This window comes from Bombus pyrosoma, linkage group LG16 (assembly GCF_014825855.1).
Source record: "Bombus pyrosoma isolate SC7728 linkage group LG16, ASM1482585v1, whole genome shotgun sequence".
Classification (NCBI taxonomy): Eukaryota; Metazoa; Arthropoda; class Insecta; order Hymenoptera; family Apidae; genus Bombus; species Bombus pyrosoma.
Window position 1 is genome coordinate 4,074,986 of NC_057785.1, and position 23,468 is coordinate 4,098,453.

At 35.2% G+C, this 23,468-nt stretch overlaps 4 protein-coding genes and 1 long non-coding RNA gene across 13 annotated transcripts; 3 read left to right on the top strand and 2 right to left on the bottom strand.

Annotated features, from left to right (window-relative positions):
- Positions 1-1,289: 1,289 nt before the first annotated feature.
- Positions 1,290-2,823, top strand: LOC122576711. The gene is made up of 4 exons (XM_043747386.1): positions 1,290-1,608; positions 1,935-2,182; positions 2,273-2,418; positions 2,560-2,823. Exons 1-4 carry the CDS (start codon positions 1,548-1,550, stop codon positions 2,696-2,698), a joined length of 594 nt encoding a protein of 197 aa, XP_043603321.1. The 5' UTR covers positions 1,290-1,547; the 3' UTR covers positions 2,699-2,823.
- LOC122576712 lies at positions 2,201-4,211 on the bottom strand. 4 transcript variants are annotated; one of them, XR_006319869.1, is made up of 4 exons: positions 3,763-4,211; positions 2,909-3,652; positions 2,499-2,663; positions 2,201-2,408 (listed from the first exon to the last, which is right to left on the bottom strand). It is a non-coding gene; the product is annotated as an uncharacterized LOC122576712 (long non-coding RNA). The 4 variants fall into 4 exon arrangements; XR_006319868.1 differs by having other exon boundaries at positions 2,909-3,517; positions 3,634-4,211; XR_006319867.1 differs by having other exon boundaries at positions 2,909-3,176; positions 3,288-4,211.
- A 145-nt stretch (positions 4,212-4,356) lies between these two features.
- LOC122576707 (inositol 2-dehydrogenase-like) lies at positions 4,357-7,126 on the top strand. The gene is made up of 4 exons (XM_043747377.1): positions 4,357-4,537; positions 4,941-5,183; positions 5,552-5,933; positions 6,306-7,126. Exons 1-4 carry the CDS (start codon positions 4,455-4,457, stop codon positions 6,753-6,755), a joined length of 1,158 nt encoding a protein of 385 aa, XP_043603312.1. The 5' UTR covers positions 4,357-4,454; the 3' UTR covers positions 6,756-7,126.
- Positions 7,127-7,569: 443 nt separating this feature from the next.
- LOC122576704 (protein DDI1 homolog 2) lies at positions 7,570-11,047 on the bottom strand. 4 transcript variants are annotated; one of them, XR_006319863.1, is made up of 7 exons: positions 10,513-11,044; positions 9,849-10,067; positions 9,511-9,765; positions 8,863-9,168; positions 8,642-8,788; positions 7,703-8,143; positions 7,570-7,607 (listed from the first exon to the last, which is right to left on the bottom strand). XR_006319863.1 is itself a non-coding variant. In XM_043747374.1 (6 exons), exons 1-6 carry the CDS (start codon positions 10,772-10,774, stop codon positions 7,929-7,931), a joined length of 1,401 nt encoding a protein of 466 aa, XP_043603309.1. In that variant the 5' UTR covers positions 10,775-11,047; the 3' UTR covers positions 7,570-7,928. The 4 variants fall into 4 exon arrangements, 3 of the variants coding, with proteins under 3 accessions (XP_043603309.1, XP_043603308.1, XP_043603310.1); XM_043747374.1 differs by having other exon boundaries at positions 7,570-8,140; positions 10,513-11,047; XM_043747373.1 differs by having other exon boundaries at positions 7,570-8,143.
- A 2,041-nt stretch (positions 11,048-13,088) lies between these two features.
- Positions 13,089-20,099, top strand: LOC122576499 (pancreas transcription factor 1 subunit alpha-like). Of its 3 annotated transcripts, none has more exons than XM_043746896.1 (3): positions 13,089-16,874; positions 17,252-17,586; positions 18,079-20,099. In XM_043746896.1, the coding sequence occupies exons 1-3, from the start codon at positions 16,603-16,605 to the stop codon at positions 18,216-18,218; spliced, it is 747 nt and encodes a 248-aa protein (XP_043602831.1). In that variant the 5' UTR covers positions 13,089-16,602; the 3' UTR covers positions 18,219-20,099. The 3 variants fall into 3 exon arrangements, with proteins under 3 accessions (XP_043602831.1, XP_043602830.1, XP_043602832.1); XM_043746895.1 differs by having other exon boundaries at positions 15,150-16,874; positions 17,252-17,589; XM_043746897.1 differs by having other exon boundaries at positions 15,160-16,874; positions 17,270-17,589.
- Positions 20,100-23,468: the final 3,369 nt, after the last annotated feature.

Here is a 23,468-nt window from a genome sequence, read left to right on the forward strand (position 1 = left end):
ATTTTCATGAGGGAGTTCAATGCAAGTCGCCAAACATGTTTTGCTTCAATGATTATGTGAAAAGAATTTCGCAATCTGAATAAGTTTATCAAAACAATTTGGTATGATATAATTTGTGGGAGAAAACATGTTTGTTCTTTTCTTTTATATAATTTGAGTTTTGTAGTTTTCTGCAAGATAGACATTTGTACACTACTTGCATAAAGTAACAATCTGAGATATATTATTTTATTATACAAAACATTTAATATTACGGTTTTACAAAATCACATGTTTGAACTAATTTTTGCTAATGAAAAAAGCTATCCATGTAATTTAAACAAATTCCTTGAAGAACCAAAAATTAGGGTCTTTAGCATAATTAATAAATTCTGCCCCAAAAGAATATCAAAATAATAGAATTTAAAATAAAATAAAAGAGATAAAATAGTAGAGATATATCAAACATATTTAAGATAAAGTTCTAACGATTTTATTTCAAATTCTAGTGTTGTCTTTAGTATAAAATGTACTAATTATATTGAAAATTCTAATATTGGTCCTTTAATCCTTTAAATGTGATTTTAGTTGATTGTAACATTAAGTTAAAGTATAGTTGTATATAATAATATAGCACATTAATTAATAATGCATTGAAGTTCTTTTCAAATTATATTCGAAAATTAACACATGTTCATGATTGAGAATGAGCTATGAGACTGACATCTTTGCTCCATCCGACAAAAGTAGCTTACAATTATATAACGCAATCGATAAGGTAGGTAAGTGGGAATAAACATAAAAACAAATAGATTACGCGAGGACGAAAAAGACGAGATTTATAAAAAATTCCATTGCAGGGATTGACTAACTTGCGTAATGCAGCTAATGAGTAAACAAAATAATTGTAATCTTTTCACTGTCGTATCTTATTTGATCAATGACTCAGATGATCCTGAATGTAGACAACCAGATGCATTCCTTGTATCAGCATCACGATTGATTGTTAATATCTCGAGAGAAATAAAAAAATTTTATTTTATTGACCTTTATATAAAAAGAATTAATCTACCATTTTGTAAGATAGATAATTTTAAAAGCTTACCAATATAGTATTCAAACAGTATCTTTATCTTTAAATACAAATATACGAATATCAACGTATGATTAAAGATTCAAAAAAATAGAAGATTGCAAATAAATTTTGGATTATAAGAATACATAAATTTCTCCTAATATCGTGAACTAATTAATTAAAAATTAATTTAAAAAATTTTTACTGAATCGAAGAAATTGATTTAAAAGATTTTAGAAATAAATCTCTGCTCTAATTTTAGTGTACTATGATATTTGTAACAATAATGATTTATACATGACATTGGAAGGTTTAACAACCTCAGCAGTATAAAAAGAATTGAAATAAAAATATAGATGTATGTCAGGGTGAAAGTATTAGAGGATTCAGTGTTAAAGTGGGAGTCAGCCAAGGGCAGGTAATAGTAGGGATTGCTTTCTGAAGTTTGAACTTGAATTCTCTGTCAGTTCACGGACGTTCATCTGGCAACGTCATGCAAGTACCGCTACATGTCGTGCTGCTTCTTATATTCACTTTAAGAGGACAATTCGCGGGTAATTACAATATAAGTATTAATTAGAATGCGGATCTTTGATTCTACTTTTATTATCTATTTCATTTAACTATTTATTTACTATATGTTCCACAGAATTATTTATGTTTATTTATCATTTAACATTTATTTCTAAACGATCAAAACGACTTGAACTTTGATTTTTGCTCTAATGTCGAAACAACTCTATATTATCGAAATGTATCGTTTTTATTGAACTCAAAGACTCGATGATGTTTATTAATCGCAGAAACCAGTATAATAACCAGCAAAGACCGACTGCTTATCGATGAAAAAAATAACAGAAACGTTCTTTATTTATCTCAGATGAAATTTGGGAGCAAGATTTGTCCATGGACATGCAAATTGGGGCTTCCACAAAAGGATATGATCTGGTCGCCTTACGCTGTGGGGCAGAAAAAATGGTAGTGGATCTGCAAACATCGGAAAATTTTTCAGGTGTGATATACACACGAGGTAGCTTCTATTCCAGAGAACCTTCGTGTTTCTTGAATCCTGATCATGGTGGAAACTTCACTATGAGTATTCCCTTCAACCAATGTGGCACAGAAAATGTAACTACATCGTAAAGTCTGCTGTAAATTTGGGAAAGTTACTACAAAATAAGTTAGAAATAATTCACTGGTTTAAGATATTTGTTTCAGGTTGATAACAAATATCGGAACACCTTGGTTCTTCAGCACGACGATGAGCTAATTACTCCTGGTGACGCTGCTTTTATCTTGGAGTGTGACTTTTCCAAGCCCAGAGATCTCATAGTGTCAGCAGGATTGCCTGGAACTGATAAAAAGTAATTAGGTTCTTGTTAAATGAAGTCCTTGAGTTGAAACATGTTAGACTATATAGTTAAATTTTTGGATCTTTAAATACCTCATAAATGCATAAAAATCTTTAGAAGAAACGAAGTTGTGTACTATGTTTTCATTTGTAGAGAGGTAAGATCGAGTATATCTCTAGTGGACGCCGATCCAGGAAGAGATAAAACGAAGAGGTCTGGGTACGTGGAGAACGACACCAACGAAGTTGTCTTTGTGCCTAATTCGGTCATCAAGATTAACGACGAGTTATAGATCATTGTCTAATACATTTTGTAATAAAGCTTACTTCTATTTTTAAATTTTGCTTCAAACTATCTAATATAATTATAATATAAATATTTAATATAAATAAATATAATCTACTATAAATATTTCAATTTAACTTAATACTCTCTAAATAATTCCATAGATAATTAACAATTAATTATCGCCAATCTTTTAGATTAGAAACTTGTTTATTACCTTTTTAAAAATATCCTGTTATGATAAATACTTCAAGCTCAGCCCCCAGAAAAATTATATTACATCCTATTCTTTATGTTGAATTTTCCATGAAACTTTCAACTAACTTTGAAAGTGATGAAACTGATCAATGAATCTGATTATTAATTAACTATCGGTAGTAAAATTCCACTGTGGTCTATGCAATGAAACTTTTTCGCGGCGACAACGACAGGATGTCCATCAATGACGTTAGCTCGTTGCACTTGCCATACGATAGTCTGATAACCTTAGAATAAATTAGAAATCATTATATTCTCTCGTTTACATAATGCATTAAATAGTCAAAATAGTAGGTCGTGCATGAAAACCAGAAGAGAATAACATGATGATAAATCACATTTTTGTTGTATCAGGATTGTAGATCTTTTTATTCCTCCTGTTTTTAAAATTAATATGCATTTCTACCATTCTCTTTTATTTGTATCTTTAATTTTGATTTAAAAGATTAATTAGATTTTTTTAAACCGTAAATTTATATAATAAATTGCTTCCATCTCAACTTTAACCATCAAGTAACATAAAACCCAGAAGGTCAAGATAAATTCGGAAATTTTGTCTCCCCCATATCTAAAAGAATTTTCCAATAATTATATTCAATAATCATTTTGGGTCATTAATGAAATTATTTTCTTTTTTATTAATAGTTCAGAACCTTTACCACAAAAAAGCGTTTCATTACTTACATCTTTTATTATTTAAATTCTGTAATCATAACATAATTATCAAAGATAAATTTTTCTGAACTTGCGACATAGCACTGAGATTAAAGTTTGCCACTGAATGAGTCAATAAAAGGTCAGTTGATAACTTACCAAATAAAAAAAATCAGAGGACCAAAATGAATACACAGGATATTGACACTCTTACAACAGAAGCTTACAATTTTCTACTTCTGGCTACGAAACGTTCATATTTCATACAGAATGTTTCAAGAATGTCACAACTCAAAATAATTCAATTCTGTATTAGAAGAATATTAGAAGATCATTGCTTTCTATATTCTATACTTCTTGTTAACTTATGCGTTTGATAAGGATAATATTTTTTTTAAACTTCCAAATAGTCTTTTATTTTCCCTGAAAAACTTGTTTCAGTGTCACTGTTTTGTGTCACTTTTGAAATACATGTATGATACCTGTATTGCAGAAACGATTAGGTGTTACTGAATGGACAGAGAAACGTTAGACGATTGTCACAACTGGACATTCGCGATTTTGATTCTTTATATGAATGAGAGACTCGTTCATATTAATCGAACGATTAATTGGATTTGATATATTCATGCCAGCTTGATGGCTATCTTAATGAGGCCAATATTTGAACCATAACTACTTTATGAATTTACGTTATGTTAATCACAAATCTCTCCCCACTATCGTTAACCAGCTCGTTTATATACATATATAACAGGTCCATCGTTCCAGACTGTCTTCTGCCGATTGATGAATCCGGAGATTCATATTTTACTTATTTATTTAATATTTCATATTCCTAACAAGACATAATGGCAACTGCGAAATTCAAAGATGCCTCACCTTACACAAAACCACAACCAAGGCCTCCACAGCAGGATTATCTTTATCAAAAGTGAGTATTTTTCCAAGTAGATCGTTCAAGTTTATTGAAGGTTTTGTGTAAAATTTAATTAATGCAAACTAGATATTCTTCCCTTCCTTTCTTTTCATCACATGATATTGTATCTAGAGCAGAATTGGGCACTTTGTAACTGAAATAAAAACAAGATATTAATTTGTTTGAAAATAAATTTCAAAATCTTTTTGAGAAATAAATTATTCCAAAATAGTATCTACCTATTGACATAAAATATGTGCCTTGGGAACAATTCTCTTATATTTTACTTTTCTTCATCTCTTCTCTTTTAATATGTTTCAAGCCGGTTGTTGAACGTTGTTCTAGACTCATATAGACTACTTAGTTCGCTTTTCCTTTTCCTCTTTCATGACTGAAAATGGATTAAATGTTATTATAGGTATCTGGAGGATCTGGCACTGAAGAAGGATCTACTCCATCCTAAAGTAAGACTTGCTCTATTTGGAGTCGGTCGTGCTGGAACCATTCATCTGTCCAATATTATTACCAGTTCGCGTGTCAAACTGCTCTACATCGTAGATGATGTCGATTCTAAATGGATGAGCCTCAAGGAGTACTGGCAACTTGACGATGTTGTCTTCTTGAATAGCAAACAAGCAGACAAAGTGTACAATGATCCTAAGTAAGTAATTTAGATTTTCTTATGGGAAACATTTTAAATACAATAAAAGATGTATATATCACAAAAGTGATCAAATGAGTTAGATTTTTAAATAGGAAAAATTAAAAATAACAAATCATTAACTAGCAAATTTAAAAGAAACTTTCAAAAAGTCACTTGTTTCTGGGATATGGAGGATTATTGTATTAATATTCCCCACTACTGATCTTTCGATTATTACCAGAAATAATCCTTCCAAACCCCAAACATTTCCATTACAATTACTTAATTTCATGATAAAAATATCCAAAGTAGATTAAACTCGAGAGAAAATATACAGATCAATTAGGAGTTCAATTAACAATTAAAATCGTTCTTCATGTTGATAGTGTGGACGCAGTAGTTGTTGCTTCGCCTACGTACACACATGAAGGCATTGTAAGGAAAGCTTTGGAGGCGAAGAAGGCAGTGTTCTGTGAGAAGCCGATCGCCGAGGACAACGCTAACTCGATAAAATGTTACGAGACCGCGAGAAAGGTCGGCAAACCATTGTTCTGTGCCTTTAACAGGCGATTCGATCCCAGCTATTCTGCTGTTAGGAGCAGAGTGAGGAATGGAGAGGTTGGACACGTTCAGATCATCAAAACGGTCTCTCGTGATTCTCCTCTTCCCACCATAGAATATCTGAGGATGTCCGGAGGTATATTCCATGACTGTATGGTCCATGATATTGATATCATGACTTGGGTCCTTGGAGAGTATCCTATTAAGGTGAGACCCCCTGGATATCGCTATCAAACATTTGTAGTTGGAGTTTTAAGTGGGATATTGGATTAGTCCTTCACTGATACCATGGAGACCTAAATTTACAAATACTATAGCATTATAAAGTTTCCATGATTTAAAAAGATTCTAACTTCATAAAATTATAGGGTACAGATAAAAGAAATTAATAGTTACAAAAATTTTCAGTTCTAATTAAAAACAGAATGTAGCTTTGATTTTTAATTGCTACTATGAGCACTTAAAGTCAATAAGTACCATAATATCATAAAAGGGTTTCATAAACAACTATTGGTGTTGATTTCTATCCTATTGACTGGTATTTGATGAATTATTAAATGTTGGAATATTTTCTTGCAGATTGCTGTCCAGGCACACGCACACATTCCAGAGATAAAAGCGATCAATGACTTCGACACAGTTGTAGTGACCTTGCATTTCCCATCAGGAACCTTGGGGACCATCGACTTGTCACGGAACAGTAGCTTCGGTTATGATCAACGCTTGGAGGTGTTTGGCTCCAAGGGTATGATCAAAGCAGATAATGAACAGCCAATGCACTGTGTCACATCCCAATATAATCTCGACGGATTAACCAGTGCACCAATATGGTATTCGTTCGCCAGCAGATTCATGAATGGCTATCGTCGAGAGCTGGACCACTTCATTGACATTGTACTTGGTAGAGCTGAATGCTCCGTATTACCCAAAGAAACTCTAGCTGTGATTAAAATTGCGACTGCATGCCAAGAGTCCGCTCGTACCGGCAAGATGGTGGAAATAAAGTGGGCGCCAAACGAGCTACCCTAAATGAGGTCATGATCTAGCGAACTTTTATCCTTCATATGATATTCCATCATTTTGTATCTTGTACGATCGTGATACATTCACTTCTAATCTTGTCTTTTAAACGAGATTTTCATTTCCTTTCTCGACAGACGAGGGAAGGTTGAGATTATCTTCGCTGAATCATGATTTGCACGCACGAGTGAAAAGATAGGTGAATCTTGCTTGTTACATGTTTTTTCTTCTTTTTTTATCGATATAATAATATAAAGAAAATACAGAAAAATACCATATACCCTAAATAGATAGTAACGATACAAAATTCACATTGTCTGTTTGCAGACTCAATCATGAAAGTTTGTAAGAACGAAACAATAAAAAGTTCCCAAAGTTTATTCGTGTTTCTCTTAATTCTTTAACCCTTCAAAATAAAAAAAAAGAATTAATGAAAAATTCTTTGTAAATTCATCGATGCGTGATTGGTTTACATTACAAAATTCTCTTTTTTTTACGTAAACAATAAAATTACAGAAGTGAAACTAATGTATTCTTGGAGATATCGCAAACTGATCTTTAGTCGCGAAGCTCGAAACGTCCGTCAAATCGTGCAATATGTCTCTTTGGTTAAAACATTATCCTTTCAGAAATCTATTTTCTTTTATCTAATCTAGTAAATAAAAATTTTGTGAGACACCTACAAACGTGATGCAACTTTCACGGAAGGCAATAAGCTGCTCCCCTAACTTATGACTTTGTTTTCAATCCATTTTATATTGATTCCTAAAATTGCGTATTGCAATAATGGTAGGCTAGGTTATCAGAGCACGCTGACTTCCACTTGAAATTCCAAATTCGATTCATTTCATTTCTGTATATCTAGCAAAAAGAATACAAAAATCGGAGAAGATATATGTAGCTTTACTCTGAAGTAGCCACTTATTAGTTAAATGAAATATGATGTCTATACATACATCAAAATATCTGCTCGACGAAATAAAATCCGAAACACGATTTCATGCTAATTGTCGAGCAGTGAGTATGCTTGCTTGAGCTGAGGTTCGATAGTGTGGTTTCCAGATTTTATAATAATCGATATGAAAATTCGCTACCAAAATTCAAGTACAAATTTTCCATTCCCTTATCTTTACTGTTCAAACATGGAAACCTCCACAATTTCTCTTTTCTTTCCTTGTTGTTTTATAGTCTAAAGGATTTCGTGAACAACGCATCGGTGGCTTGAGTTTTGTCTCCATTAAATCTACGCAGTTCCGCGATGACCTGTACTCTGCTGAATCCCAGAGATTCGATTTCTTTCACTGTTTCTTCTGTGAATGGGTCGTGGGGGAAGACTGTAGTTTCTATGGGGCCTAGTCTGCTTGATGTCCCACTTGAACTATTGCTTTCTTGCCCTTCTAAAATACATAGTATTCATTAAAGAAAGTCTTTTTATATTCTAGCAAGCTACAAATAAAATTATAAAATTAAAAGCCACAATTATAAATTATCTGTTTCAAGTCACTAGTCCAGGCAAGTTAGAAGGATTTGTCTCAGTTGAATCTCCCTAGGAAAAGGAAAGGTACAGTGGCTAACATATAAGGCCTTGTATCAAATTCAGCTGCATAAACTTCAACATTGAAAAGTAAATAATAGCGATAATATCACGAGCATTATTTTTGAAAATTTTCCTTGGAATTCAATACTATTATTAAAATGTCCATAATACATTTACTTGGATTTATAAATATATCCTTTTTTATTGCCACCACTAAAAGTCGAAATACACAATAAAGGAACATATATACAAAGGAAATTTATTGGGTTTCATTATGGAATGTTACACAAATTATTTAACACAGGATCTTATAAGGAATTATGGTAAGAAAGGATAGCCTGGACAGATACATACTTACCCTGCTGGCGACGTTGCTTCTTCGCATCTCTGGAGCCATAATCCAGTGCTCTTTGAGGTCCTCCCCTCTTGTCATCTTTATCATCTTCTGTGTCGTAAATACTTGCATCGCTATAACCACTTAACCTTAGCCATTCCGGCAGCTCCCCTAATCAGAATTAAGCATTATGTTGTATAACAGATAAAAAGACATTGTGCAACCATAGAAATATTTAAGACCACCTTCTGCTAAAAACGGCGTCTCTGCACCGGTGGTGCCAATTTTGAGCACGTTTTTCTTCAAATCTATGCAACATTGATGCCTCTTTAACATGTCCAGACCCAGTAGCATGTCCATGCTTTGTTCCGCGAGGACAGTGAATGATGTTGTTAGATGATCATTACCAATTTGAATTTGTACCATGTGAATACGGCCAATGATGCGTTGAGTTCCAACACCATGTGCTATTCCAGCCCACCTTGTGTCTACCAATCGCATTATGTGGCATCGTTCGGCACACGCATCCGACATTATAGTTGATTGTGCACCTGAATTTTAAAAATGTAATGTTACTATATATTGCGAAATGTTTTTTTTTAAGAGGAGCAAATTCATGGAATTTTTGAAGACAAAAGTATAGTCTAGGTCAGAGCACGGATTTCAATATCTAAATTTAAATTTCTCCCACCATGAAGTACCACATACTACAAAGAATGACTTTCAAAATGCAGGAATTTAAAAATAGACACATTGGCACAAACAGCAGCCAAACAAAAATACTTAAAAATGATCTTGTCTCCAGCTCAATGATGATCTCTGACATTTATCACTGCGCATTTACGCACGTATATAACTCATTATTTATAAATGTAAATAAAATTGATATTTACCAGTATCAATAAATGCTTTAACTGGGAATCCATTGACTTTACAATTAACATATAACATAACAACTGATCCAAATGTCTCTGGATTATACTCCATTGCAGCTTCCATGTTTGCTTCAATGTTTTTTTGCCTAATATCCTCTGCAATAAACCTCTGTGCTTCTGTGTCAAATGGATCTGCATTCATCATTCTTAGTCTTTGTGCCTCACGCTCTTCTCTTAATTTTATTTGTTCTCTGAGTACAGTTGTAAATCTCTCTACAAATCAATAATATCTATTGTAGAGTAAATTCTTAAATTTCCAAAATACAGTTCTTAATATGTACTTTTGGAAGACTCACCAAGATTTCCAGAAAGTAAGGCACTAGCCAGTTTGGGATTATTCTGGCTCAGCAATGCTAGTTGATCTGGATTAGCCAAAAACATGTCTCTTATTATTTCTGGATCATCCTCCTTTCTAGGGTTTTGCATTCTGGCTATAGTGCTACTGGAAGCTGTTGGCTGTCGACTGCTGGATGCTCCTGGTACTCTGATGGAACTGAAGTCCAACATGGGAATAGCTAGAGTAATATGTATCTTGGAATTTAGTACATTCTCTTCTTTACTACGCAATAGTGTGCTCTTAAATAATTGATCTGACTAAGCACATGGCGACAAAAGCTATCTCTAACAAATCAAACTCAACACAAGTGAATACAAAAAACTTGTGCTAAACTGAACCGGACAGGTGTGCGGACAAGATGAGAGGAACTTAGATGATTCTCACACGAAGAAAAAAAAACTGTATTCTAACAGACACTATTCTATAGTGAAACCAAAAGGGGGATAACATGCTCGATCGAGTCTGTTAAGCCAAATTCATGGATCGTGCGTTATAAGTCTGGTAACATCTGATCGAGAGACGTGACAATACAGTGAAAAAGAAACGTAAATCGAAGCCGAAAAGCTAACCTCACGACCCGCCTCGATCGCCACTTTAAATAATGGTGCTGTATTAAAGCTGACCTCCGTTTAGCGGGTGAAGGTTCAACTCGGCCCCGCTTTGATGCATGTGCTGCAAAATCACCACGTCACCGTCACGGATCCCGTGATCCTTCAGCGATTTCTTGTCGTTCATCAATGGTAGACCATTGAAAGCGATCACCATCTCATGGACTGGTACGTTGCTCTCGATCTCGCAAAGAGCCTTGAAACTCTCCAGCTCCATATCCTCGATCACGTCCAGGACGAAGATGTCGTCGCTGAGCGTGGTTACCGTTACCTTCATCGTGTGTGTGTTTTATCTAGTTGCTTGTGCTCTCGGTTCCGTGCGTGCACAACGATTGTACGGTAGATACTAGGGGCAAACAAGATGGGCAATGAAAGTGGTCACTGGGTGGCAATAAAACTTCACGTGAGAATTTTTGCCGCTCCCCTCGCGCACGGGATGTCCGTACGAAGAGCGGCTACAGGATGTAAACAACAACCCAGCTCAGCGAAAATACTGGCTGGTCTTTGAGGCTTGACCTGAAGGCTACTTAAATCACCTCGAGATATCGAGGAGTAACGAGATCGTGAAATTGTGCCGATGAGCAGACTGCGCGCCAAGTTTGAATTTCGATTTGAATGCGTCATTCTGTCACTTGCTGTTTTAGCAGAACATTAGCGTATTAAATAAATTTTACTACACAACATACACAGACAGATTGCATTGACAGATATGATCGAAAGTTTGCGGAGGTTGGTGTTATGGGTTATGTATATCGTTCAACAACCTTAAGATGCGCGTTTTTTAAATTATCACGGAAATAGAAATTTCTAAACTTTGATATTCCATTTGTTTCAGTCATAGATTAATTAATTAAATCTTGTGTGAAAAATAAATTATTGACTGTAGCTACAATAATACTGTATTTTGTACCATTATATCATTTGCTCCATTTTTCTGGTCAAAGGAACATCTCTATCTTTTTGATTAGTAATAAAGCAGCTCGAAATCAAATTTTCTAATAGCATTGAGTAGATTGAAATATGTATTAAAAATATTGAAATCTAATCGAGATTCTTTTCGTCTTATCCTTAGCGGATAATCCAGAATCCTACATTACATTATCGTCAACAGAGGGCAGACCAATGAACTTCAACTTTCTAAACCCAAGATATTCAAACAATAAAAATTGCTGGTTATTACTTAAAAAGTTATTCTCTTCATCTATATATTTCAAATTGTACGAACAGATTCCACACAACTCCACAGATGTTAAAATGTTTGCATAACGTCAGGCTCATGGACTTGCAATGGAGCAAATCTTGTTAGGATCACAATAGCAATAATCGGGATGTCGATTTATCATAGATTTCAATATCTATAATCAACGTTTACTGAGGAACCCTGTGTACGCACAATTTGAGAATTAAACGTCCCATACATGACGCTCAGATCGACGTAACGATAACCTTATCTCCTGCAGTGAATAGATCTTATCTTGATCATCCTATTTTCAAAGCAGCCTGTGGCATCGATAATTTTCAACCTAATACATTTATTTCGCCTAAGAAAATTATAGATTTGTGTGTACCAACCTTTTCACCCTAGATAAAGAATATTTCTTGATTCTCTGAAAATTCGCCGTCTTTTGGAATATTTTATGATAAGGAATCGATTCTATGGAGGAAAAAAAGTATGGGCTAAAGGTGGTGCAGTGAAGCATGCAACGTTCAGGGGATCCTGCCCTCCTGGAGGGCACGACCACGAGGACACCGCAGGGGGTGCCATCCCCCATAAACAGGAAACGGATGCAGAGGTGGATATTAGACAGGTGGCTCAGAATTTCGCGTTGGACAGGGCTGATGGTTAAATTAGCGCATGATTTCGACGGCTTGCTCGATTACACTCGGAACAGGATGTGTCACGACAAATATCGTGCAAGGTGTGTTTGTAATGTTGTATAACACTGTTTCACGCTGTTTAATGATGTTTCCTATAGTCAGTAGAAGTTTGTATGTCAATAAACAGTACCTGAAAAAGTAACAAAAATGTTAGGAAAATATTACTATGTATAATAAATACAATGAATAATCAGAATACAGCATTATCTCACGTGGTTTGATGATTATTTGTAGAGGTTTACAGAAGTTTGTAGAAGTTTGTGTACCAATAAACAGCACCTGAAACGGAAATAAAAATGTTAATTAAATTTTGAATAAAATTATATAAAATCAAATGATATAAATGAGCGTATATTTTATTGTAAAATTGATTAGTGTGAAAGTTTCGAAACAGGGATTCCATTAGAGGGTATAACAGCCTACTGTAGGGCTGCAAATCGATTAAGCTTCGGAAGATGAATCGAGAGTGGGTATAAATCGATTTCACACTCCTGCTGAGTATAAATTAATAGACACTTATGGGGTTGTCTGTATTTCGAGTGGGTACCAGGATGTTCCCCAGGATTGTACCGGCTACCAGGTGTTGGACATGGGTTCCGGGGTGCAAGGATATGCCATAGAAAATCGGTTAGGCATGGAGAGCGAGTCTTTTGGAGAAATGATGCGCTTTTATGAACTCCAATCTCTTTGTTTGCATTAAAATAATTCGCCCAGAATATAAATAGCATACTGTAAATTAAAATAAAGCATATTACATTAAATTGAATAGTTGTGATGACAGGTATCTCCACAATTTCCTCCCCTCTAATTTTCAATGTTAAATAGTAATGCTAAATATTCTTTCTAGCGATTATAAAAAATAAATATTACCTTCTATAGCAGTACAATTTATTCGTTTCGTATTTAGTATTTAACTTCGAATTGAGGGCACACGTGCCCAGGGGATTTGCCATTTAAATCTGGCCCCCTTTGATTATCTCTCGATCTCGAGGATCAAAAATCCAGCCACACAATGGTCCTGCCCCAATCCTGTGTTTTTCTTTTGGATTAGATCCAGACTGGCTGCGGCTTCCGATCTTCAGATTCGATCTTTTCATAATCAATCTTTGCACCTGCACCTTGCGCCGTTAAAAACTATTTCATTCGTTTGTACAATCAATTATTGATAGTTTGTAGCTGTAAAAATCTTTCTCTTACGCAAATTGCAAATTAAACGTTTCTGAATTAAAGCAGAAAACTGTACTCGTGGGAAAGGAAAAAATCGTTCCCTAGATTTTCCCTGGAACAACAGATGGAGCGAATAATTCATCCTGATGCAACGGGCCCTCTTAATTTGTAGCGTGTTAATTGTCTAGCCTCGGCGGATATGTTCAGTAGAAAGTTTCGTGGGAAATCGATAATGGCCCGTACTTTATATCCTGTCGGCGCTTCAAAGAAAATCTTTTGGTACCTTCAAATATCCTAAAATTAACATTTCCTTCCGTTTTGTCGTATATTTTTAATAGAAGCATTATTCGAATACTTTCCGGTTTTACTCCTACTTTTCTCACATTTTTTGGAACCACCACTTTTACTAGAAATTCCTCCTCCAATTTCAGACAAATTTAATTTTCTTCCTTTCTTCAATCCTTTCTGGATATAATATTTTCGAATTTCTTTTTAAGGAATAAAATTATTACAAGTTCCCTGCTGTATTATGTTGGATTTGACAGAATCTTTTCTCTTGAAAGAAAATTCAGAATATCTTCTCTTCTTTATTTTCTGAGGTTTTATATTCTTCCACAGGATCCACAGGAAATAATGAATGTTGGGGACTAGCGAGTTTCATGGTTGTCCATAAAAAGAGCATCCAAGGGAATCAAAGGTGTAACGGAGAAAGAAATTAGGGGCACGTGTCGTGCACGTGTACCGAAAACACCGTGCAAGGGTTTACTCGGGGGTTAACCACTTCTGCGACATTTGGCCTAGCCGGAGCACCGTGTAATTATGTGGCCCGTAACAGGTCCGATATGATTGCTGCTGTATCATTATCGTGCCGCAAAAATATATTATTTAATAGCGCAACAATATGTTTTTATGAAACTTTGTGCCACGTGAAAGAAAGTTTTCCAAGCTTTGCACGATATGTACTTTTTAATATAGAGCTGTTATTCTTTAACATATTGTAGTCAGCTTTTTGTTAGCTTTCTCAGTTAAATTCAAGTACGATATTTGACATTGATAAAAGTTCTAATACAATCCTTCTGTTACGAATTGAATCTTCTAATCTTCTGAAGAAAAATGTCTTCTGGTTAAAAGTTTCTTTACGTAATTTCCTTTCTCTAGATTCTTTCTTAGATCCATCACTTTTTCTAAAAATCCTTTTTCCAATTGTTGAATTCCTTCCCCGATTCTTGCTATATTCACTTTCTTATAATTTCTCCTACATTTCTTCCTTTCTTTAGTTCACCAAAGTCTTTTGTCCAGTTTCTGTTAAATCATATAGCTGATCTTCCTCTTGGAATTTTTCTCCAGATTCTTTCTTATTCCAATTTCTATATTCGCCTTCAACCAATTTCCACCAAATTTACAGCTTCTTCCTTAAACTTCTTTTATCTATATATATGCGACAACTGTCTAACATCTAAAATATCCATCTTGGTGTGCAAATTCGATTCGTAAATCTATTCAATTCGCATTATCGTTCCGTTTCTTCAATCCAGAACCTCCCTGTTCCTTATCAGATCGATGAAGAGGCGGAACCAGCAGCCAGGCAACTAGGGGTAGGTAGGCTCCACCACCAACTAGCTCGACGAATGGGGATGCAGCTAGACTTTCAACCCCAGGAATGGCTTCCCTACCGCTTTTCTCTTTCAGTTTCGACAGACTACCTGAACCAGTGCTCATCAATGATCCACAGTTCCATTTCACCTTTCTAACAGCCTAACATTCACTCAACAGTTCGATATTCTCTCTTTCACTTCAAACCCAAATAATTATACATACTAACAATACCATGTCAGTGATTTTTCTATCTTTTCTCTTACGAGAATCAATTTTAACATCAATACATTAAATACACTGTTACTTATAAGAATTTGATTATTAGTGGATCCGTGAATGTGGTAACAATATAACAGTTTTATCAAAGTGTACGAATTAATGTATTAACCCATTAGGTTCCAAGCACGTTTTAATTTATCACAATTTTGCAACTTCTCTTCAATTTTTTCAAATTTCATAAGGTCGTAAAACCCAATTTAGTGTGAATGATGAGTGTCGAACGTCCGATTAGAAGTTTGAAGAATCTGAACTATGAGTGGAAGTGAAGAGAACGTTGTCCAGGAAGAATATCAAGGATGAAGAGATTGGCTAATGGTTTCCTTACATCCAAAGTGGTTCCTCAGGTGTCTGGAAGAGGAATTTTCAATTAGATCACAGTATGACCAACAAGGAAAGATTGAATACATTGTGTTAAGTGTCTGGACAAACCTGGACACGTGTCCTGGCTTCCTCCTGACACGTGCCGCTGTTTAGAAGTATTTCCTAGCACGCGCCGAGGCCACGTGTCACGTCGATGGTATCAGTGATCCTCGGGACGTGATCGAGGGTGTTTGCATTGGAATTTGCTGGAAATTTCAACGAAAACTGCCTGCTGATCCCAGTTTAATTGAATCCATTCAATGTTCCTTGCATTGAGTTTGAAGAATTGTCTCTTCTGCGTTCAAAAGACGCTATATAACGTTCCAGGAAGCACTCAGAAATTACACAGCAGCGTGATCTCAATAATTTGTTTAATATCTTCTGCATTAGGTCGAAGATATTGGTTCTTCCGCGTTCAAAGAAGACTATAGTGTCCATATAGACAGGGCTTAGAGGTTGTATAAAAGCATCGTGACTGATCTCAAGGATGCTTCTTGTATTAAATTTGAATGTGGAACCTCTTTGAGAGATTCACAACTAGAAACTACATTGTGAAGTCAAACGTTCAAAGTATCCTGTAACTCGTGATGGAAACGTTTGAATCTCACTTGAGAGATTCTCAAGTAAAAACTACAGTGTAGAATCAAATCTTCCAAATTTCTATATCGATCTAAATAGGATTAATAAACAATCTTATGAACACTATATAAGAACATTTCAGTGAATTAATTGGAACTAGTCAAAGATTCTAGTCACTATACCAAAGAATTTATCTGAAATACACACGTACCAAAGAAATTTAGGTGTAAGACAAGCCTCTTCAAGATGTATTCTATGGATAATCTGGAATTAGACATGATGAATCGCCAGTACATGTACGAGGCTCATAGTTTCCTTGGAAATCCTGCGATTCCAGCTCTGCCACCGCATTGCGGAGCACCTACTACGGCTACGCTGCCTTCGATTCCGTCGCAGCTAGCTTCTCATACTGCTGGCAGTACTGGAAGTACCAGTGGCAGTGAAATTTATTTATATGACGAAAACAGCACCGACAATGAGAGCGCTTACAGCAGTGACCAGGAGAACCACACCAGAGAGTGAGTGTTACCTGCGCAAATAAATTTTTATTAAAATTATTTTTATATCTATTTTTATTCAAAAGAGCGTCTAAGTTAGCTTATGATATTTTGTCAAGACTGTGAGTCAGAGTAGTTTCATATTAAGAAAATTTCTTCCTCTGTCTTCCACCTTCTCGTGGCCCATCTTTTCACTGAATCTCACAAACATCTTAAGGATATATAAAAAAATTATCGTCTGAAGATCATAATCCCAATAAATACAGTTCAACAACGATCAAATATATTTCTTCCTCTGTCTTCTACGACTTTGAACCACTTTTAAACCTAAGTTTCAAGGAATCTTAGAAATATCTTCAGAAATAGGTGTCTAGAGATCATTATTCTATTAAAAACAGTGTAATAATGATTTCTAGACGAAGTCAGAGCAACAGAAGGAACGGGGCAACGGGAAAAAGTCCAAGGCAGGCGGTGCAACAGAGGCAGGCTGCCAATATGAGGGAGAGGAGACGTATGCAGAACATAAACGACGCCTTTGAAGGCCTTAGGGCTCACATACCAACTTTGCCCTACGAAAAGAGACTCTCTAAAGTAGATACATTAAAATTGGCGATCGGTTACATAAAGTTCCTGAACGAACTGGTCAGAGCTGACAAGGGCAACGATCCTCTGACAGGAAACGGAGGTCTCTCGAGGTGTTCCGGTCGAGACGACACTAAGAAGGTCATAATTCGTGGTGAGGCCAATACCGATCGCACTCACATCTCCTTTCTGTCATATCCACTTCATCCTCTTCTTTTTTTTTAATTTATTGATCTAAACTGTGTTAGATCTTATCTTCAATTGGCTTAAATTGTCTTTTAGATTTACCTGTCATCCTTACAGAATGATTTTTGTGATTTACAACAATATATTTGACATTGTTCTTTTGTTTACACTTAATTTTGGATACTCTTTTATGCAAAACAATAAATGGATTACAGACAGTGATATAAAATCTTAATTAACAAGCACATCGAATTTGGGCCTATCTGGTCTTTACAGACTTGTTTCATTGACAGTTTGTTAACAATTTTATTGATCAAGTTTTACAAGCAACCGAATCCTATAGTTCGAGTAGTAAACAAGGAGAAGAGAATATTTCATTTTATTAAAATTCTGATGGTTATTTCAATAGAAATTAAGCTCCTTGATATACTAATTTTGATCAATAATCAAATTTCAGGCAGCGAGGGGAACCCATTCATTTTCCATTCTTTGTCCTGGTCTAGGAAGTCGGACATCTCCCCGAATGGGACGATGTACGCGAAAGTCTGGACGCCGGAGGACCCAAGAACGTCAAAGAATGGCTCGACATTCGAATAAAGTGCTCAGGTGTTAATTATTAAGTGCGTCGAGCCTGTTATTTAGTATCTAAGGACAGAAATTTCTAGTCAATCATTCATTTTTCCTAATTTTTAATCATACCAAAAGAACAACATTTGTTAACAAAAAAAAATTATGCTAATTAATTATCCTGTATCTCTAGTCGATTTTAACACGGTTGGACAGTATTATTAAATTATTATTGTTAACATTATTTAATTGTCCTATATATAGACAGTATCATTCTTTAAATTAATGTGTTAATGGAATTTCAGATAGAAATTAAATAAGAAATTCCTATAGAATGTGAAGAACATATGCAACTTCTTTCAGTTTCTTTTTAGCCGTGCTCAAAAAACAGCGAATCTACGCTTAGTAAATGCAAGAGGAAATACATAAAAATTCTGTCAGGAGTTTTTCTCTTCTCTTAAGTAATCAATTGATTTCTCTATTGTCTGACAGAATTCATGTTACTATTGTACATATAGAGTGAGTAAAAAAGTGTAAGCAGATATTGTTTGTACGTGAAATGTGAATATGCAACAGAATGATTGTCAACGTGATTGCCATCCAAGCCAAATAAAGTAGGTTCTTCAAGTTTCAAACTGTTTCTTCTTTTGTTACCATGCATTTTTTATATTTTACCGTAATTCCTGCTTTCTTCCATTCTTTCTCTTTTATTATTGAAGCAGTAGTTAATGAAGTTTACAATGGATAAGTTAAAATTCCAATATTCTGCGCACTTCCTGATAGGTGTACATAGTTCTTTTAGAAATCAATAGTCTTCCCACTGTAGCTCGTTAAAATTTAATCCGAAACCTCTTTGCTTGGTTCAGAGAAAACTGAATCCAAAATAATTTTTCTTGAAGCAGCTTCTCTTTAATTTTCAAATTTCTACAATTTCTGTCAATTTTTCAATCTTCTAAATTTTTATACCTTTTCATCTTTAATTTGTCTCTTTCCTCTTAATTAATTTTAACAAGTTATGTTACTAAAATTTTTTCAGCACAAAACAGACTCTATTTCATCAAAGTTTCAGTCCAAGACTAGTCTCTCAATCTTTTAGACTTTTTCATATCTTCAATTTCCCTTGTATTCTCTTCCTCCATTTAATATAATTTAAAAAGTTTATTCCCCAAAATTTCATCAAGATTCAACGCAAAGTAACGTAACGAAAATAAAGAATGTGTTTCCCGAGTGTCTAAGAAGTCGGACGAGGCTTCGAATGTAGTATTCTTCGCAACGAAATGGCGGAGGACTCCGAAAAAAAGAGGGTAGAAGCTGCGCCAAATTCTGGCGTAGAGTTCGCCTGAAAGGGGAGCAGAGCCGATGTGGATGAGACAGAGAAGGAAAATCGTGGGCGGTACGTCGATATTGCGGTGTCGCGACGTCCTGCGACTCGGGAATAATGGCGTCGACGGCTGCGGATCTTCCCACGACGCGATCCTCTTTTCCCTCTTCGTTATTTCTGCACCCTGAATACGGTTTTCTACCTTCTACCCGTGCCTCACTGGTTGTTACGTTAATGAGCCGAGCCATTTACTTAAAAATAGATATCATTAACATAATAACTAGTCCACTTGCTTTTACAAGTTTCTGACCGTCTTCCACTTACATAGTTACGTTTTACTAGTTAAAAGTATACGTATGTACAGTTAAGTATGGAGTTAAAAGTATATATGTACAGTTAAGCATCATGTAGGGTTCGAAATTTTGCTTCAAGGGTGGAATTGTATGGTAAGCCAGGATATTGTGGAAATTGTTCCTTTGAAAATGTTTTATCCATCACTAGTTGAATTTCCTTTCTAATTTTTATGAAAATCTTTTCTCCTTGCGTCTTCTTCATTTAAGTTTGTCTTTTCCATCTCTTCTTCTCATTTCTTCTCTCTGAAGTTCATTTAAAGTCCTTTCAAATTACAGTATTTAATTCCAAATAAATGAATTTTTTAATTGCAAGCAACCAATTTATCAATGATAAGAACATGACTATACTAAAAGAAATACAATTATAAATATATCATTTTATTGTATTATTGTGACCAAATTTTGCAGTTAAAATCACATTGTTTCTTATCGAAGAGATCAGAAATTACACTTACTACAGTCTACTAGGTGAACTAGGTCCAAGTTGGTGGAGCCGCAGCAGGACGTGGGCCGCTATCAGCTGTGAAAACAGCATTGTTTATAGACACCGTGACACAATGAGGTGTAATTGAATCCATATTCTACCCCGTTGTATCAGGCGGCACTCAACAGAAAGCTAGCGGAACGCCCCTGGTGCCCCAGGGGGTGGTTATACTTAACGGTTCGGAAATCGAGGGTGGTCGTCGATTTGTGGACAATTAGGGACGATATACGTGTCCCTTGGGACGAATCGAAACAGTTCCCACCTTCTCCGAGAGTGTTCTTTTCTCTCTACTTTGTTTTTGGTTATTTAAACAGAATTGGAATAAGTATTTTATATTTGTCATCAAATATTTAAGAAATGTGTACTTTGAAATAATTCAAGATGCTTAATAAGTACCATTAAATATAACAGAGTACTTAGGTATCTCAAGAATTTTAGTATCATGATATAAATATCTAAAATTGGCGGGAGAAATTCTAGAATTTTTTACATGGATACATTTTAGGGTACGATGAACAACGTTAGATAGTAGATTAGTATGGACGTTGCATTCAGAGCGATGCTACGGTATTACTACATGAATCGCGAATTAATACTTTATTTGTGTGTCACTCCAGCTGCGAGGATCAACACAAGTGCGACCCTCGTGACAAGAGGGTGCTCTTAATGCGCGTCTGATACGCGGAAGGGGCTGCAGCCGCGATTCTATGGTTTGCTAATTTTCACGGGATCACGGTACCGTGACGTTCGAGCCGATTAGGTTCAACCTGGGGTATTGAACTTTCACGCCTCCCCTTAACCGCTGGACTTCTCTATGAAGATGCCCTGAAAAATGATTGAAGCTTTAATTCCATCCTTATGAATAATAAAAATGTATATATGATCAATTATATTATTATCAAAATGCTGGGGCTTTCTATTTTAGTTCTGATTGAAATAGAATTTCATTTTTAGATAATATGACTGAAGTAAAGAATTGGAAAAGATTAGAAAACGATCGCGTTTCATATTGGCAAGAATATTAATGTAACACTTGATATTGAAAGATATAAGTGCCAAAAAATTGATGCACCACGAAGTGGCGCGTGATAATGGCAGGTGTATGAACACACCTGCGTCAACTGTAGATAAGTCTGAACCAGTTTCGATCACCTGACGAATAGCTGTCCTTTTATCAGTTATTAATCTTATTTACTTTTGTAATCATCGTACAGAAAATAAGAAATACTGTTAGTATACGATATACTAGCCAGTCACTTGTTATCAGTATATCAAATGCTAAAACAAGTTGCATTGAAGTTTCAATGTTTCAAGGAGAATAATTTACCCTTTTAGCTTGAAACATTCGTATCTAACTCCTTAATTTACAATGCCCAGTTTTCTCTTTTCCTCTATCCGTGCTCTAAAAGAAAGGAGTACAAATTAGTACAGAACAAAGCATGAGTAAATCAAAGGAAACAGAAAAATATATCAAATTCATAGATAGTGGTTTGAATGTAACCTGAGAGCAGAATTAACAATGTTACATCGACAGACAGGAGGTTGGGGTTCCATTACACATACTGGGGGGGTGTTCTGAGCAAAAGAGAGCATCCATCCAGCCTTCTGCTCCCCCTCATAGATTCCAGCCCCACAGGCTGAAAATTGGGGCACGCAAATACCTGGGCAGCTGCGTGCTCTAGGGTGTTTTCCGAAGTTCCAGCGAAATCATCGACCCCTGAACAACCCTGTCGGATCATTCTTATCCTTGTAGCTTTCCCTAAATATTCTCCACGCGGTTGTACAAGTAGACAATGTAACACTTGATTTGATTGTCGTTAGTGGGCGATTAGAAACGGTAAGAATAACGAACTGAACTGGCTTTTCATGAATTTCTTCTACTTTGTGCTCTGTATTCTTCGACAATTTTCTTCTACTTACTAATTATTTCCCAAATTACATTTGGGTTGCTCAAGTAGGTTTTAACAAACCAGATTGCGAAAATAAGATTACTTCAGTTCAGCTTAACTGAAATTTAGAAGTGAAGAGATGAGTTTATGTATGAGATGTAGGTACTGTTGGCATGAATGAATGAATAAGTAACATCTTTAGAAGTGTAACATGTAGAAGGATAAGAATCTGAAATCCATAGGTGAAATCCAGCGTGAAAACTCGGGCTCGATGAAATCCTATTACTTTACATTGGACATTGTTGCGCTGTAATGCAAACCTGAAGCTTCCCCTCCCCAGAAGATGATCTAAAAATACTGACACGTGAAAAGAAAGACACGTGCAATATTTTTGCTATATTCTTCCTTTTATGTTATGTAACATTAATTTCTTGATAACTTTTGCAGAAAAGTTGAGAATTAAATTAATGTTATAGTAATGGGTCCATTGGTGAATTTTCACCTCTGCTACAATTATAATTATTTTGTTAGACCTCAATATAATATATATTTCTCTTGGATGAATTTTTACCCATTGTACAAATTACCAACTAAAAAGCAAACATCTCTATAGAGAAATTAATCGTCAACTTTAACATTAACATTATTCATTTTCATTGATTTATTTAATTTACGCTGAATATATTAAGAGGATCAATTGGTTGTTTCTGACAAGAGAGTCTTTCAGCTTTATCCATGAAACATAGCGTATTCGTATAGTCTCGTGTAATATTGATTCGTCGGAGACGAGGTCGCAGGTGAGCCTTCCCACGATCGTTGTCCGGCACTGAGGCAAACGTCAGGGATTTGTCTGGAGATAGCCATCCATGCCTCCATAGATGAGTGAATATACGCTTTTCCTCTTTGTTTCAGAAGAAATCAACAAACTTTCCATCCTACGTTCAAAATTTTCTTCGACAACCGCTTCAAACCAACTAAAAAGTATATTTCAAGGTACATTAGTTCACAAGTAGGTATTCCTAAGAAAAAATACATTTACTCGAACAAATAAATAAAATCTAATATATACTTTTACATCTGAAAATAATTCTAATCGTCCGGTCTGTTCTTTGCTAATTTATATTTTTACTAGTATTATTTTAATGAAGAAATTGCTACTAATACTAATATCTGAAACTGAACGGAGCAGCTATAGCTCTCAGAAGGTACCTTCTCCAAATAATTAGACTCCTA

Bases quoted from the DNA above. Each gene is read 5' to 3' on its own strand.
- LOC122576499 (XM_043746895.1), top strand. From the start codon at position 16,603: ATGTATTCTATGGATAATCTGGAATTAGACATGATGAATCGCCAGTAC. The intron at 16,875-17,251 runs GTGAGTGTTACC...TATTAAAAACAG, and splicing joins CAGGAGAACCACACCAGAGA to TGTAATAATGATTTCTAGAC. The intron at 17,590-18,078 runs GTGAGGCCAATA...ATCAAATTTCAG, and splicing joins TAAGAAGGTCATAATTCGTG to GCAGCGAGGGGAACCCATTC.
- LOC122576711 (XM_043747386.1), top strand. From the start codon at position 1,548: ATGCAAGTACCGCTACATGTCGTGCTGCTTCTTATATTCACTTTAAGA. The intron at 1,609-1,934 runs GTAATTACAATA...TATTTATCTCAG, and splicing joins TTTAAGAGGACAATTCGCGG to ATGAAATTTGGGAGCAAGAT. The intron at 2,183-2,272 runs GTAACTACATCG...TATTTGTTTCAG, and splicing joins ACCAATGTGGCACAGAAAAT to GTTGATAACAAATATCGGAA.
- LOC122576704 (XM_043747373.1), bottom strand. From the start codon at position 10,774: ATGAAGGTAACGGTAACCACGCTCAGCGACGACATCTTCGTCCTGGAC. The intron at 9,766-9,848 runs GTGAGTCTTCCA...ATTGATTTGTAG, and splicing joins CTTACTTTCTGGAAATCTTG to AGAGATTTACAACTGTACTC. The intron at 8,144-8,641 runs GTAAGTATGTAT...TATGTATTTTAG, and splicing joins GAAGCAACGTCGCCAGCAGG to AAGGGCAAGAAAGCAATAGT.
- LOC122576707 (XM_043747377.1), top strand. From the start codon at position 4,455: ATGGCAACTGCGAAATTCAAAGATGCCTCACCTTACACAAAACCACAA. The intron at 4,538-4,940 runs GTGAGTATTTTT...ATGTTATTATAG, and splicing joins CAGGATTATCTTTATCAAAA to GTATCTGGAGGATCTGGCAC. The intron at 5,184-5,551 runs GTAAGTAATTTA...TCATGTTGATAG, and splicing joins AAAGTGTACAATGATCCTAA to TGTGGACGCAGTAGTTGTTG.